Source organism: Cyanistes caeruleus, chromosome 8, assembly GCF_971803275.1.
Source record: "Cyanistes caeruleus chromosome 8, bCyaCae1.hap1.1, whole genome shotgun sequence".
In the NCBI taxonomy this organism is placed as follows: Eukaryota; Metazoa; Chordata; class Aves; order Passeriformes; family Paridae; genus Cyanistes; species Cyanistes caeruleus.
In genome coordinates this window covers 2721204-2736222 of record NC_141708.1, presented here as the reverse complement: position 1 = coordinate 2736222, position 15019 = coordinate 2721204, and the positions used below count along the sequence as shown (strand labels likewise).

The 15019-nt window shown below is 43.3% G+C and overlaps 1 protein-coding gene and 1 long non-coding RNA gene across 2 annotated transcripts in view; both read right to left on the bottom strand.

The window, feature by feature from the left end:
* Nucleotides 1-4671, bottom strand: part of C8H10orf90 (chromosome 8 C10orf90 homolog) — a 57400-nt gene extending 52729 nt beyond the window's left edge. Inside the window, exon 1 of the mRNA XM_086900254.1 lies at nucleotides 4303-4671. Within this exon, the coding sequence (XP_086756380.1) occupies nucleotides 4303-4372 (70 nt within the window). The 5' untranslated portion in view covers nucleotides 4373-4671. The remainder of the gene's footprint in view (nucleotides 1-4302) is intronic.
* Nucleotides 4672-9522: 4851 nt separating this feature from the next.
* LOC147651816 (uncharacterized) lies at nucleotides 9523-14739 on the bottom strand. The gene is made up of 3 exons (XR_015290072.1): nucleotides 14440-14739; nucleotides 13628-13917; nucleotides 9523-13517 (listed from the first exon to the last, which is right to left on the bottom strand). It is a non-coding gene; the product is annotated as an uncharacterized LOC147651816 (long non-coding RNA).
* Between the last annotated feature and the right edge of the window lie 280 nt (nucleotides 14740-15019).

The window sequence follows — 15019 nt, the reverse complement described above, 5'->3', positions numbered from 1 at the left end:
TTCAGCATATTCTATTCTTAAAGGTGTCCTGTTAACCAAAACTACACCAGAAAAATATTCCCCCCGGCATTCTGTAAGAATTTGCAGGGGAACTTTGCCTGTTAAAGTTTGATTTTATCCAGAAAGAGAATTTAAAAATAATTTTAAGTGCTCCAAAGAGCAGCAGCTGCTTTCAGAAGAGGCAGAAGCTCTCCATGTGTGGCCCTGGGCTCTGCCTTGCCCTGCTTCCCATGGGAATTTCCAAGCCAAGCCCTGCCAGGTATGTCCCCAACCCGCCCAGCTGTTTGTGCTCAGCCTCCCAGATCCATTCCCATGCTGGCAGCTCCAGTGGCACTGGAAATCCAGAGCAATAGAAGCAGAAAACTAAATGCAATCAATTAAACCCAAACAGATTGGAAACCAAATCCCAGAGGTGTCCCAGAGCACCCACAGGGACTGTGGCCAGAGTTACCTTCTGCTGCTAAAACTGATTTTTTCCCACATATTCATGCTACAGACACAAGGGAAAATGTATCCATATTCTCTTGACTCCATTCTTCCAAAAAACAGCCAAAGTAATTGTCAATGGCTAATTTTGTCACTGGTTCTTGTGTGTTTTCTGCACTGTTTTGTCCTCTCCCTTCATCAATCCTGCACTGATGGACTTAAATCACCAGCAAAGGTTTCTACACCTCATTCCACCTCCTGCCTTGGGCAGAAAAGACATTTTTAGTTATTTGTTGTACAAGCCTATGCAGGACACAATAATTATTAATGGTAACACTCAAGTGGGGATACCACACCTAGAGCTGATTATACTTTGCAGGGAGGGGAGGAAAGAGAATCCCTTTTCACAGAGAATATTCCCCACAGGATTTTCCCAGCTTGTCCCAGGTGCTCAGTGGATTGCCAGGTGTGTGACTGAGGTGTTACAGCATCACCCAATTAACACAGTGATTAATGCACAGCCTGATGGCAATCTGGGACAGGTTTGGGGCTGTCCTCTGCTCAGCACTCCCTCCCCAGGGATGCAGAAATGTCTCAGGAAACAAGAGCAGAGTTGGAGAGGAGCAGAACACCCATGAAAACATCCTGGGGGATGAAAATGTCCTGGGGGATGTTGGGGTTGGACCACAACCAAACTCTGCTCCTCCAGGCCTGGCTGCTCCCAGGCTGGGATTTCCAGCACAGGAACTCGTGGAGGGCAAGGGAAAACTTTGATTTTAAAGATTTGTGTTGCAGTTTTATTCACCTGCAGCCATGCATTAAATACAACATGGACACTCACACCAGGTCAGCTTTGCACTTAAAAATCACAAGATCATGGAATAATTGACCTTGGAAAGGACCTCCAAGTCACAGGATCACATCATCATTAAGGCTGGAAATTCCCTCCAAGACCATCATGTCCAAACTTTGACCAAATACCAACCATGACAACGAGAGACATATGAATGACACATCAATAATCACAGAAAACACCTTTTTCATACACAATTTGCACAAAAAAAAATCCAAATCAGCCATTCTACATCACTGTACACACAATTTTTGACACCAAACGGGCTGAACCATCCCAGACCACGTTTTGGTCAAGTTTGAAAAGCTTTTCAACAAATTTGCTTGCAGCCACCTCTAAAATTCTCAGAAAGTAATAAAAACTAAAATAGACACTTGACCTGTGCCCAATTACTGAAGGAGATCCTCAAATAAAAATTGCTGCATGTGTGGTTTGGATTTTTATAGATATAACTCAATAAAGAAGAACAGATGTAAAAAAATGTACCTTCAAAATTTATAAACTTCAAATTAATGTGCAACCAAGGGCTTGTGGGGGTCTCCAAGGACTAGGAAATGTCCATGGGCAGGATTCAAGGACAGAAAGGGACTTCCCTGGAGAGAATTGATGTTCCTGGTGGGACTTTGCGTGGAGTAAGAGAAGGGAAACTCTGCCCAGGGCCACTCCAGCCTCTCCCAGGTGCCACCTTGCCCCTCCAGCCCTTGGCACTGGGGTTATTTTATGGCTTCCAGCTCTGTGCTGCCTGTGAGAGTGATGTAACCTCAGCATTAAACTGCTTCTGTAGCAAAGAAATGCTGAAAATCCACCAAACCTCATTTTTAAATATAAACTGCCAGGTAAGAAAGCTGATGGAAGAAAATCAGCTCGTCCTCAATAGCTCAGTGCAACAAAAAAAAAGCCAACAGAGACTTAATGCCAACTTCATTCAAAAGTAAGCTTTTAATTCCGTCTGGAATTATCATCCAGTGCATTTTCACTTGTAATTTTTTCTATTTTTTCCCCTTTCTGGGTGCTCAGGAGAGAGTTTTCCCCCACAGGGAGCATCTTAGCAGAGCAGTGACTGCAAAGGGTAGCTCCCCTCCAGCCCACCAGTGCTGGCAGCAGTGCAAACACAGAGCAGCAGGAGCAGTTCATGACTATTTATACTCCACAACCCCATCCTGCTGAAAGCTTTTAAGTAATTAGTTTTCCTCATTAACAGATGCTCTGCCTGGGGAAGGGCACGCAGGTGCTTCTAAACCCCATCCTGGATTACAGGACTGCACCACATGGGCTGGAAGGGCAAAGCTCAGAAATGCTGAGCTGGGCCAATGAAAAGGGCAACAAAACCACCACATTTATTTAAAAATGTGTCATTCCTGCAAGATCACAGAACATCACAGCAATAAAAAACATTCCCAGGACATTATCACAACCCCCTTGTATTTAAATCAGACGGACAATATTTATCAGCATCACTTTCAGGGAGACCCAAATATACTTTAAGGGCTATCAGGAGTTTTTTTTTTTTGTGCTAAAGTTGCATCCTATCCTAAAAGAAAAAGCAAATTTTATACATCCCATGGGCCAAAAAGTGATTTGCAAACATAGGGAATAGGGAGAGCCAATAAAACACGTGGGGTTTGTACCTTCTCCCTGCCTCATCTCATCCATTATCCCATTTTTCTCTTTCACACGTTCAGAGGCAAAACGGACATCAGGTAAAGCCTAATTTAATATTATCACTAATGCATTCAAACACATCAGCAAGAGCTGTGCTGTTAAAATGGCACTGCAGAAAAGAAACCAGGTAAAACATTGTTATCTCCTTGGAAAAGCTGGGCCTGGTGCTCCAGCACCCACTGATGTCTATTGAAAGCACCAGGATTATTTTCCTGAATAAGAATTACTCCCATGATTAAGGAGTGCAGGATTACATCCATTCTTTGCATATCTCCTGTTATTTACATATCCCTGCTTTCACCTCTTGCTTTTTTATTATTTTTTTCTTTTAACACAGGGCATTTAATTACTGTTAGCACCAGATATCATTGTGCTGGACTTTTATCCCTTCAAAATTTGGCTGGGTTTTGGATGCCAAATAAGAAATGCTTTTGTGATCAAAACAAAAGAAATAAAGCAGAAGCAGCAGAATCTGGAGTATGCAATTAAAAACAAATAAAAAGAGAAAGAACTTGTTATCCACAATCAAGGCTTATTCATGATTCATCTCACATCCCTGCTCCTACCCATGGCCCCTGCTCTCGGGAGCTGATTGTTTTTGTATCAATTTTTTAACTGTGCCAAGGACTGAGTTACCTGAGAGCTCCCAGGCACTGCTGACAGGATCACTGCTGGAAAATAACAGCACTCAGACAGTTGAAACAAATATTATAGGTAGGCTTGCTGTTAATGATTAATAAAAATACCTTGATGTCTTTCACCTTATAAAGAAGGGGTGAGAGTTGCTTTAGTTTGTCACTGCCATGTGCTTTACATAGAAAATATGTCTCCTTCCTATCCTTAGGAAAACTAAGCTACTTTTCCACTACTTTATGGTAAAAAAGAATGTTTAATGCAGAGTTATTAATTAAGAACTTAATGCAAGTCTCAGCTCATGTTCTCAACCCAAGGAGAAATGTATCTAACTGAATAAAAAACACCACCACAAGTTAAACTTCCAACAGGGAAACAACTCGGTTTTTTTATGGAAAACAAAACTCCTTTCAGGTTCTCACATTTGACACCGAATAACATTAATCTCAATTTGGGGAAAAACATAAAGGGAACATAAATATCTTTAGTTTTAGCAGCGTGCCACGGGGGGAGGGGTTGAAAACTTAAATACCACCAGATAGTTTTGGATGGCTTGATCATAATTTTAGTGCAGTTCTGAAAGTACTGCTTACATATTTCCTAAAAAGAAAGGAACCTCCAGCCTTTTAAAGCTGTAAATCAAAAAGAAGAGAGTTTTTAGGGGCGGCACCAAAGAGAAAGGAGCTGGCAGAAGGCTCAGAAACCCTTTAAGAGCATCCCAAACTCACCGAAAGGCCGCGTTTCCCTGCAGCTCCAGGCTGTGCCCAAGGGCTGCGCGTCCCGGGAGCGCTCGGGCATCCCCCGCGGGATGCGCCGCTGCCCGGAGCCGCCAGCACATCAATTATTCACCCTCCACAGCCCCAGCAGCTGCTGCTGCCACGCCAGAGCTCACTGCCAGCTTTGTATCCCGGGAAAAAAGTGATTTCAAACCCCGCCGATGGGAAAAGCTGGGCGCGCCCAATTGGTGTGGCTGCTGTGCCCCCACTCACCCTCGGGATTTAGGAATTCATTTTCTTCATTTAAATGTTGAACTTGTCTCCCTCTAAGTGTTCTCCAGCAAACCGAACAGGAAATATCCAAATATGCTGCTCGCACATATTTCTGTAATGACCTCCCGGGCTTTTAAATAGCCAACACCTGTTAGCTAAAATGTTTCTGTTCACCAAAATGTTCCTGTTCTAAGCATGACAAGGGGGAAAAAAAAGCGTAGTAAATTCCTAATTTACTTAAAAATCCATTGCAGGGTTATTTCTGAAATTATGTTTTGAAGGTGATATTTTTCACTGGGGTGTTTTAATTTTTATTGCAAATGTTTGAAATAATCAGTGATAGCACCATTCTTCTCCTCGGTGTTTGCCATCATTAATAACTGAATATAATAACAATTTAATAATCATCCTTCTGATAATTGATCCCAAGATTAATGATGGAACACAATTGAGGATTTTTAATCATTTACCTGTGTAGTTATGTAATGCCTTAATGTGGTAAACAAAGATTGACATAATTTTCTTTAATGCTTCTCTGAGAGCAGCACTGGGATATTGCATTAATTTTGGTATCCATATTCTAAATAGAACTATAGAAAAACACTGCTCAGAAATTACTTGAACTCACTAGGAAAATTAAAAATATGTGATTTAACCCGGTTTGCTGTCCAAAAGGATACTGAGAGTTAATTTGATTACAGTGCACCAAGGGTTTTTCAAGGAGAAAATACCTCAAAGTACTTCTGAGGTAGATATTTCTTTGGAGACAGAGATTACCTGCTACAGAAATGTTCTGAGTACACCAGTGACCTCTGCATTTCTTAGATATCTTTCTAGAAAATATGCTTTCGCCAAACAAACAACAAAATTCACAGAACTTAAAATGCAGAGAACATAACAGCAGACTCCTTTAAATCTTTTTAGAATTGCATTGTGCTCACGTTGCTCATCGAATCTCCAGTACCTTCCCATCAACTGAATGTGGTGATTTTAGCAATCTTTAAATTAAAAAAAAAAAATGTACAACGATTTCAGGATTTCACCCAGAGAACCATGACATTGTAATGCAAATGAGGCTGATGAATGTTTCATGGCAGGCTTCAAAATGTTTGCTGCTGAGCCTTTCTAGAGCAGCCCAGGTGGATGCACTTTTCCTCCCACCTTTTTCTCATTATTCCAGTTAGGATAAGAAATAAAAACAACTTGGGGCACAAGGATGTGAAATAATTTGATTTTCCTTGAGAATTATAAATGAAGCTTATTTCTGCCTCTAATATTCTGGCTCTAGACAGGTTTAGACTGAGAAAAACACAACTTTATTCAGTGTTTGATGTAGATGGGAGTGAGTGACTTTTAAGACTTTGATCACCAGCTTTAAACTGCAGCAGGGACAGAAGGGTTTGTCATTATCTGCTGGATTTTGGCACAAACCAGGATCTGCTGTTCCTTTCCAGATTGCAGGTGCACTTTGGAGGTGCTGATTACAGAGATCTCTGCTGAGGTCACCCCCTCCTATGGCAGACTTGTGACAAGGGCCAAAAAAAAATGTGTTTTCACCTGAACTGAATGCTGGAAATGTCCTTTAGGATGTGTGCAGCATGAAAGGAAAGGTTAAGCTGCAAGGAAGGAGATAGCCAGGCAGATATTGGCCAAGCCAGCCCTTGGAAGCGTTTCCCAGCAGGATGCACTGAGCCCAAATCCACTCCTGATTCTGAATTAAATGATATCTCTGGCTGCAGCTGGGCAGGGGATTATGCAGGTCCATATCAGCTCCAGCCCCAGAGCTGGCTCGTCCTTCCAGCCCTCCAGAGGTCTCCAGGTGGATGGAGAACAGCAAAGAGCGCGAGGGGCACGGAGAAGGGAAAGGGAATTGCTGTCTGTTGGTGCTACATGAGTTTTGCCTGGAAAAAAGGTGATTGACAGAGTTGTAGCTCAGAGTCCCTGTTCAGACAGTGTCACATATGCAAGTCAGTGACAAATTATGCTTGACTGTGCTTGAAAGCTGCAGAAATGTTGAGTAGCACGAGCAGGGAGATGGGGTTCCTATCCATTGCCATCAAAATATCATCTTTTAGTGCTGTTGACAGTTTAATAGCTACTTCTGGGTGGTGGAGAGCATTGTGAAGTGCTGCCACTGTATTATTAACCCGGGCTGGAGCTTCCCTGCAAATCAGAGTGAAAATCCACGCAAATGGAACTTCTGAAACAGCTGTAGATTAAAGGTGTGCTGGTCACAACAGGAACTGTATTTCTCTGTCTGCATCTCAGGGGGATCCAGTAACTCTTCAACCCCTGATTACATTATTATATATTTTCTGATGTCACAGAACCATTAACGTTGGAAAAGACTCCAAAACCATTGAGTCCAGCCATTAACCCAGCACTGCCACATCCACCACTAAACCACATCCCTGAGCACTCCCAGGGGCAAATTCCATTCCATTTAAAAAATCCAGACGACAGAACCCTGCTCAAATCAAACATTCTTAATTCCATTTGTGTCCTCGAGGCAGCTGAGGTGGGATGTGGATGTGGGGCTGCAGGATACAGTGTGTGAATCTGCTCTGCTCATGAGAAAATGCAACAGTGCAAAGTTGCACCCGTGGATCCAACTGCCTGAAATCATTTCTGGGATATACAGAGCTGTGCCACACCTTGGAAATGGTTTGCAGGGCCTCAGTCTGCCACAGTTCAGAGCAGATTTGTGTAATATCACACAGCCTCAGCGTATCCTGTGGCTGGGGAGGGACACGGTGATGGTGTAACCACAGAAAAGGTTTGGGATTCAGCAGATTGGAGTGTGGCTGTCTATTGATACCTTTAAATTAGCTCTCACTGTGGTATCTGCTTTCTGTCAAGGTGCTGCAGGAAATCAGTGAGATGCATCAAGGAGGGCAGTGAATCAATTCCCTGCTCTGCCCGGGGGCTGACCCTTCCCTGTTGGCTGTTTCCCAGCTTGTCACCTCACTTATTTCCCTTTTTTTCCATTGTTCCTTGGCACCACTGGCAGGGAATGTGTTCCCTGCTGGGACACCTGTCTAGAACTGCCACCTCCCCATGGTGGCACCTGCCCGAGGTGGCTGAGCTGACTTTGGGATGAGACTCAGCATTTTCCCTCTGTACCTAGCACTGGTGAGGAGCACCTTGAATCCTGTCCCAGTTAGGAGTCCCTCGCTCAAGAAAGGACATGGAGGGGCTGGAGCGTGTCCAGGGCAGGGAATGGAGCTGGGAAGGGGCTGGAGAATTCCTGAGGGAGCTGGGAAGGGGCTGGAGAATTCCTGAGGGAGCTGGGAAGGGGCTGGAGAATTCCTGAGGGAGCTGGGAAGGGGCTGGAGAATTCCTGAGGAGCTGGGAAGGGCTGGAGAATTCCTGAGGAGCTGGGAAGGGGCTCAGGCTGGAGCAAAGGAGGCTCAGGGGGAATTTCTGGCTCTGCACAGCTCCCTGGCAGGAGGGGACAGCCGGGGGGATTTGGGATCTGCTGCCAGGGAACAGGGACAGGAGGAGAGGGAATTGCCTCAGGCTGGGCCAGGGCAGGCTCAGGGTGGATATCAGGAGCAATTTCTCCCTGGAAAGGACTGGAAGCCTGGGAACAGGCTGTTCAGGGAGGTGGTGGGATCCCCTTTCCTGGAGATGTCCAAGGAATTCCTGGATGTGGCACTCAGAGCTCTGAGCTGGGGATAAACTGGGGATGAGGCACAGCTCAGACTCGATGATCTTGAAGTTCTTTTCCACCTGAAATCATCCTGGCATCCTGAGACACCAAAGGTGGCTCTTCTGGCACGTGGCACCAAGAGGGGCAATGCTCCAGCACAGCCCCAGAAACGCTCCCAGAACTGCCAAAACACGTCCTGCTGGCACATAATTCCCCATCTGGGTTTTTGTTGGGGTTTTTTTTGAAGTCTCAGAAAAACAGAGCATTACGAAAACGTCAAGCTGTGAGAAGAAAAGTCAAAAGCCAGAAAATTCCAAGTTAATGCTGACTCCTTAATTCACATCATTAACTCGGAGGCACGGCTGAAGTCTGGGCAGCAGCCCGAGCTGAACTCTGCTGGGATGTGGATTTGCACATCCAAGGGAGCACAGACTCCTGTGGGGATGCAGGAGGGAAACTGGGACTGGCTGAGGGAAGGGCCAGGATGCCCCTGGAATGGGGGAAAAAAAAAAGAGAGGCAATGGAGAGACAGATTTCCTGAAAAACGAGGTGGGGGAAGGCAGGTGAGAGAAGAGATAAGCTCATCCCAGAGAAGAAAAAGATTAAGGACACTGACAAATGAGGGAGCCAATACATGAATTAAAAGGTGGGAAGGGAAAGGCAGATATTTAAATGGGAAAAATAGGGGATAATTGTGAAAAAGGCAAAAACAAGAGGAGTGAGAGGAGAGCGACTTGGACAGGGATCTGGGATGGATCTGGCACAAAGCTGGGGACTGCAGTGAAAGGGGAAGGAGAACAATGATCTCTCAGAGAGAGAGAAATGCAATTAGGGCTGGGAGAGACCAAAGAAGAAAAATGAAGAGGAAAAAAGGCTCAGGTTTGGTGGGCAGAAGAGTCATTTGAGACTCCCTGTCTTGGAAGGCAGAGCAGGACTGCAGCTCCCATCCCTCTCTCTGCCCAAGGCTTGCTGAACACTGATAGTGCTAGCTGAGCCCTGGCCTTCATTTCTGCTTATTATTTCAAAAAATTCAAATTACACAAGAGAAACGGAGACTAAACCGATCATTAAGGCTGCAAATGAAATATCCAAATATTCCAAATGGAAATGCGAAGAAAATTGAGGAGGGAAAGGGTTTTGCAAATCCTGTGATACATAAATACATATATTGCTCTTCTGCTGAAGATCTTAGAGCACTTTGGCTCTTTGAAAATACACACAGCTGGATACTTACATTTAATTAAATAGTTTTTAAGATAATGAGTACAGCAGTTTTGGCATAATTCACAAGTAAAAGCAATCAAACCCAAAATTCAAAATCGCTTTTATTCAAATATCCAGCATCAGTAACTGCCTCTCCAGTTTTCGATGGAATGGGAGCCATAAAACTCCATTCCAGAGTTTACAGTTGCAATAAGAACAGATTTATGGGCAATAAGAAGTGTCTGTGTGCACCTTCTTGTGCCTCTCCTTTATTAGGCTAAAGCTGAGACATCCCCAAAAACGTCTTTAATTAGCTGGAGCACTTCATTTAACAAAACAAGCAGTTTAGAACAAATATAAACCACTATTCTCCAGCCACCACGTACAGGAAGTGACTAATATTCATGCAAGATTAATAAAGTCACAGGTGATTTTAGAACAACCTAATTAAAGCATGATTTAAACCTAAGAGCAAATGGATTTTTTGCATCAGCACTGGATCAAGGAAAAGAAAATATTATGTTAATAAATACCCCTGGTTTTGTATAATTCCACTGTGTTGGGAGTGGGTATGGAGACATTTTGGGAAGAAAGTTGCTTTGCTTGTAAAGCATTGCAATAAAAGCACCTGTGGGATTTTTCCCTCGACTAAACCAGAACTTCTTTCCTGTCCCATCATGTAATCCATGCCTTAGGGAAGAACAGTGCAATGATGGAATAATTGAAGTTTAAAAGTCAGGGAAGAAGTCTGACTGGGGGGCCAGTTTGCTGTCTCACATTTCAGATGTTTTACATGAAGATATTACTAAATATCTTTATAGATTGTGATTAATATTTTCCCTCTCTACGGTAGAACACAGCATTAAAAATACTGAGCACATTCAGCTACACCAAAATCAGAGAAATGCAGAGCATTGTTTTCAATACATCTCAGAGCCCTTTTGGCTGCAGCCCAGTGCTGAATCTCTCAAAAGCTGCTTTTGTCACAGGCAGGGGTTTTCCAGAGATGAATTCCCACCAGTGGACCCAACTGATGATCCTAAATTCCAAACCCTTTTGTATCCACTGGCTCACAGGATGGCTTGGTCTGGAAATGGCCTGAAAGACCATGGGCAGGGACACCTCCCACCGGAGCAGGCTGCTGAAATACCTTTAACTTCTCAATAAACAATGCAAAAATTTGATTTGTTGCAAAAGAAGGGAGTGGCATTGCAAATTTTGCAAATTCACCAAGAAAATGTGGGTGGTGTCTCCCTGATAAACATTCACACAGCAACTGTGAGAGGAACTGTTCCACAATTCTTTTCCCCACAATGGTTTCTTCTCGTTGTTGTTCGAGGTGGAGCTGCTCCTCTAAACTTCATTTGGAACTCCTGTGAAATGGTTCTGTGAAAACCATTATTTTAAGAACATAATAGCCATTGGTAACTTCAGACACCTTTTGCATGAATTTTAAAGCTCTAAGCCTTGCTGAAGTATTTTACTGCAGGTAAGGGTTTCTTTCCCAAGTGTTGTCTGCTACAACACCTGAATTCTTCACTGTGGATTTTGTTATTGCAGCAGGGATTTTTATGAAGATCCATCTGTATTGCCCAGCCTGGACAGCAGTAATTGGCTCCTCTGTACCTCAGGTCCATCCACCTCTTAAAGATTCAATTTGTGGCCAATTTGCACCAAGGAAAATCCTTTGCTTTCTTCCCTCATTTTTGTTTCTCCCAATAAAGAGATTAATAAAGCGATGTGCCAAGAGAAAGTGCCTGTAATAGCCTCTTTTTCCTCAAATATTTATCTCCCAAACATTTTTAATATTTAAACATCAGCTATTTAATTGCTAATAAACCACTTGGTATTAATTGGGTTCAAGGAGTAAAACAGAGATGGATTCTGTGCCTGGCTGTGCTGATTGATCATGGGTCCTGATTAGTAGTGCTGGGATTGTATCCTCAGTATTGGCTCACCAACAGTTTTTTCCAAATATTTTAATGGGAATAAAGAGAGGGAGATGAAGTTATGATCTCTTAGATAGATGCAACAATTTAACAGTGCCTTTGATTTCCAGAATTTGTGTTATCTGGATTTATCACAGAATGGTTTGGGTTAGAAGGGGCCTTAAAGACCATCTCGTTCCAGCCCCCAAAGAAGAGACAGGTCCTACCATTTTTATGTTATTTGATGTAAGTTCTGCTGGAGTTACAGCAATTTCTGTGCTTTTCCCTGCACATTTCTAAGGTCTTTCTTAGGCAAGTTTTTCTTTTAAACTGCACATTGCAAAGTGCTCAGCTTGAGCTTGATTAACCCCTGTCTTGGGCTGCTGGAAATCTCTCTCTGACCCTGACAAATCCCAAACCTCCTCACTGACAGCCATCCTTCTTCACAGATCATTTTTCTGGCTCATTGCTCTGACAGAATCCCTGCTGCAGCCCTGCTTTTCCCTGTTCCTTCCAACACAAACCATCCCAGAGAGGCTGATCCCAGCCCTGCTCCCATCCTGGCCCGGCCCTGGCAGCTGCCAGCTCACCCCTCCCTGTTTGGAGCTGCATTCCATGCCAGGCTTAATGGACTGAAACAATTCCCCTCTCAGAGCCTAAAAGGAGACCTGATTTTCCTCTTTGCAGCCCTCACTCAGAGGTCACCTCTGCTGCCACTCCTGCAGAGGATAAAACACCAAACTCCTCAATGCTGGTGCAGGAACCGAAGACCTGGGACAGCTCTCGTGATCCTCAGGGTGACCTTGCACTTCCCCCAGCTTTTGTGAGAGTCCCCCATGTGTCCTGAGCTTTTCCTTCAGCCACCAATTCTCTGGCACTGCTCCACTGCAGTCTCTGTTCAGTGCCTGCCCCGACGAGCTGGGGAGCCTGGCCAGGGCTGCAGGACAGATGGGACTGTGCCTCTCACTTTGGCAGCCACAGCAAAAGAAATAGATCATTTCAGACAGGAGAAATTTCACATTTTCCCTTTCACGTTTTCACAGGTTCACTCAGGGCTCACAGAGGTCGGAAAAAACTCCCCCATGAATTGTTGACTGAATGGTACACATGAATTTTAATATCTATAAAATTGTTCACGGGATCCCAAGATTCCCCAGTGGGAAGGGACTCGAGAAGGTTCAGATTCAATACCTACACATTTGCTCAGGTTTTGCCCCATCAGGCCTTGAAACCCCAAGGATGAGGATGGTAAAAGCTCCCAGGGCTCCCATCCCACAGCTCCTCTGCCCTCCACCCTGGAAAATCCACAGATCCAGCTGGTTTGCTCAGAAACCCTCAGTTTCACAGCATGAGAGGCTGCACTGAACTCTAACACAAATCTATATGATTTTATAAAAAAAGGAAGAGATAAAATGTGCTGTTTGCCCACTAGAACTTCAGAATTGCCTAGGGAATGGAAAAGCACTGGATCACAACCGCAGAATTACCTGTGCTGTTCAGTTCTCCCATTACAGCTTCAACCCAGAAATGCCTATTCTTCTTTCCAAATAAGATTATGAAAATGCAGATGGTGCCACGGAGCCTCAGAGCAAGCCCAGGACTGCACCCTCCCCTCTGATCACAATTTCCTGCTGCTAAACTCTTCCTTTGGGTCTGTTTTAGACAGAACCTCTTCAAAGCCATCCTGGCTGCAGCCTTGGCCTGAGTGGAGCAGATGTGAAGTATCATCTCTGCTTTTCCATGTAAATTGCTGAGGCTCCCAAGGTTTTGATTACTTCGTCCTCTGCAGCAACTGGATCTTGTATAAAAGAAATTTCCAGGCACAATAACCTGCCTGACCTGAAACAAGGAGCAACAAGAAGCAATTTCATCGTGTCCTGTATGGGGTTTCACATCTTCCCTTCGGCCATTTCCCAGTCCAAGGCAGTAAATTAATTCCCAAACACAAACCTACAAAGGGCTCCATTCTCTTTGTCTTGTTGCCTGATTTTCTAAGAAATTCATGACCTCAGTAAATAATTCAAGAGGGAAGAGGGAGCTGGGAGGCAGATGACAGAAGTTTATCTGGCTGCAGAGGGGAGGGTGCTGTTTCTGAAGAGGTCACAATGAGGGCAGGTCTTGGAAGATCAAAACTTAAGCAGGTGGATGAGGCTGATGGCTGTGCTTGTGAGCTGGAATTTGGGAAAACAGCACTGATAAGGATGACACAAATGCAATTTCCACCTCTAAGCTGTAGGTGACTGCATTTGAATTTTTGTCTCACAATGAAGTGTGAAAATACCTGGTGCAGGAATTAGAGGCAGAAGGATCTGTGATTCCATCCTCAAATCCTGCTGCACTTAGAAAAATTAAATGGCAGGCAAGGAAAGAATCCATATTCCACAGGAGCTGGTCCACAGATTGTGTCCACTTGGATCAATATGGGAAAACACTTTTGTTCTTGAAGCCTGTCAGGTCATCTCACAGATATGTACATTTGTAATGGGATTTTCAGTGTACATTTTCTTTGGGACAAATGTTGTCACAGGAAAGGCTGATGGACCTTTCGAGAGGGAAATCTACCTTGGAGGGCTAAGAGTAAGATATATATTATATATATTATTTATATATATAAAAAATAGTAATGTAAATAGTAAATAATAAAAGTATAATAATAATAGTATAATAATGAGTAAATAATAATAGTAAATAATAGTATAATAATGAGTATTATAAGTATTATATTTATATAAGTACATATAAATGTACCTATATGTACTTATATTTATATAAGTACTTATATTTATGTACTTACATAAATATAATACTCATATAAATATAAATACTTACATAAATACTTATATAAATATAATCTAATAAATATAATACTACAATATGTACTTACATGAATATATGTAAGTGGCTGTGGAGGCACTGGAAGGATGAAATAAAAGACAATTGGAGCTGGATGACTTCCACATAAATATAACACAATAAATATAATACTACAATATGTACTTACATGAATATATGAAGTGTGAGAGAGAGAGAGATCTCAATCATACAAGTTCTGAACATTTCAAATTAATTAAATATCTCAATTTAATTACATACCAACAAAATAACATCCAGCCTTGAGAAAAGACAGCTGCAAACTTCTGTCTGTGGTTTGCAAACCTGCTGTGGATGCACACGGGGCTGGGCAGCTAAAGAGGGATCAGATCTGGGACACTGTGGAACATCTTCCATGGGATGATGAAGGCACAAAAGCAAAGAAACAATTCCTTATCGCTCTTTAAAACCTGAGTTTCCTGTAGGAGGAGGCTGGAGCAGTGTTGCCACAGCTCTTTAATGAAGTGCTTCTCCTGGCTGCTGCGTTTCAGCTGCTGTTGAGCAGGGCCTTCCAAAAGAAGCAATCACGGCCTGCGAGCTGGGTTTACTCAGCTGTGGCACTTCTGAGCTGATTTAAGCACTCTGTCAAAATGGAGTGAAATTAATTAATTCACTGGAGAGCTTTGCCTTCTCCAAACTTAAGGAAAAAGGAATGCAAACGAGCAGTAATCAGATCCACATTTTTTCTGGCAAAGTGTTCGAAAGATGTTCTGTTTCTGCACAAATCCAGAGAAGGACAAGTTCAGTCCTCTCCCCCTGGAATCAATTTCCTCCTCAGTAGCAGCTCCTGCATTTTGGGGGT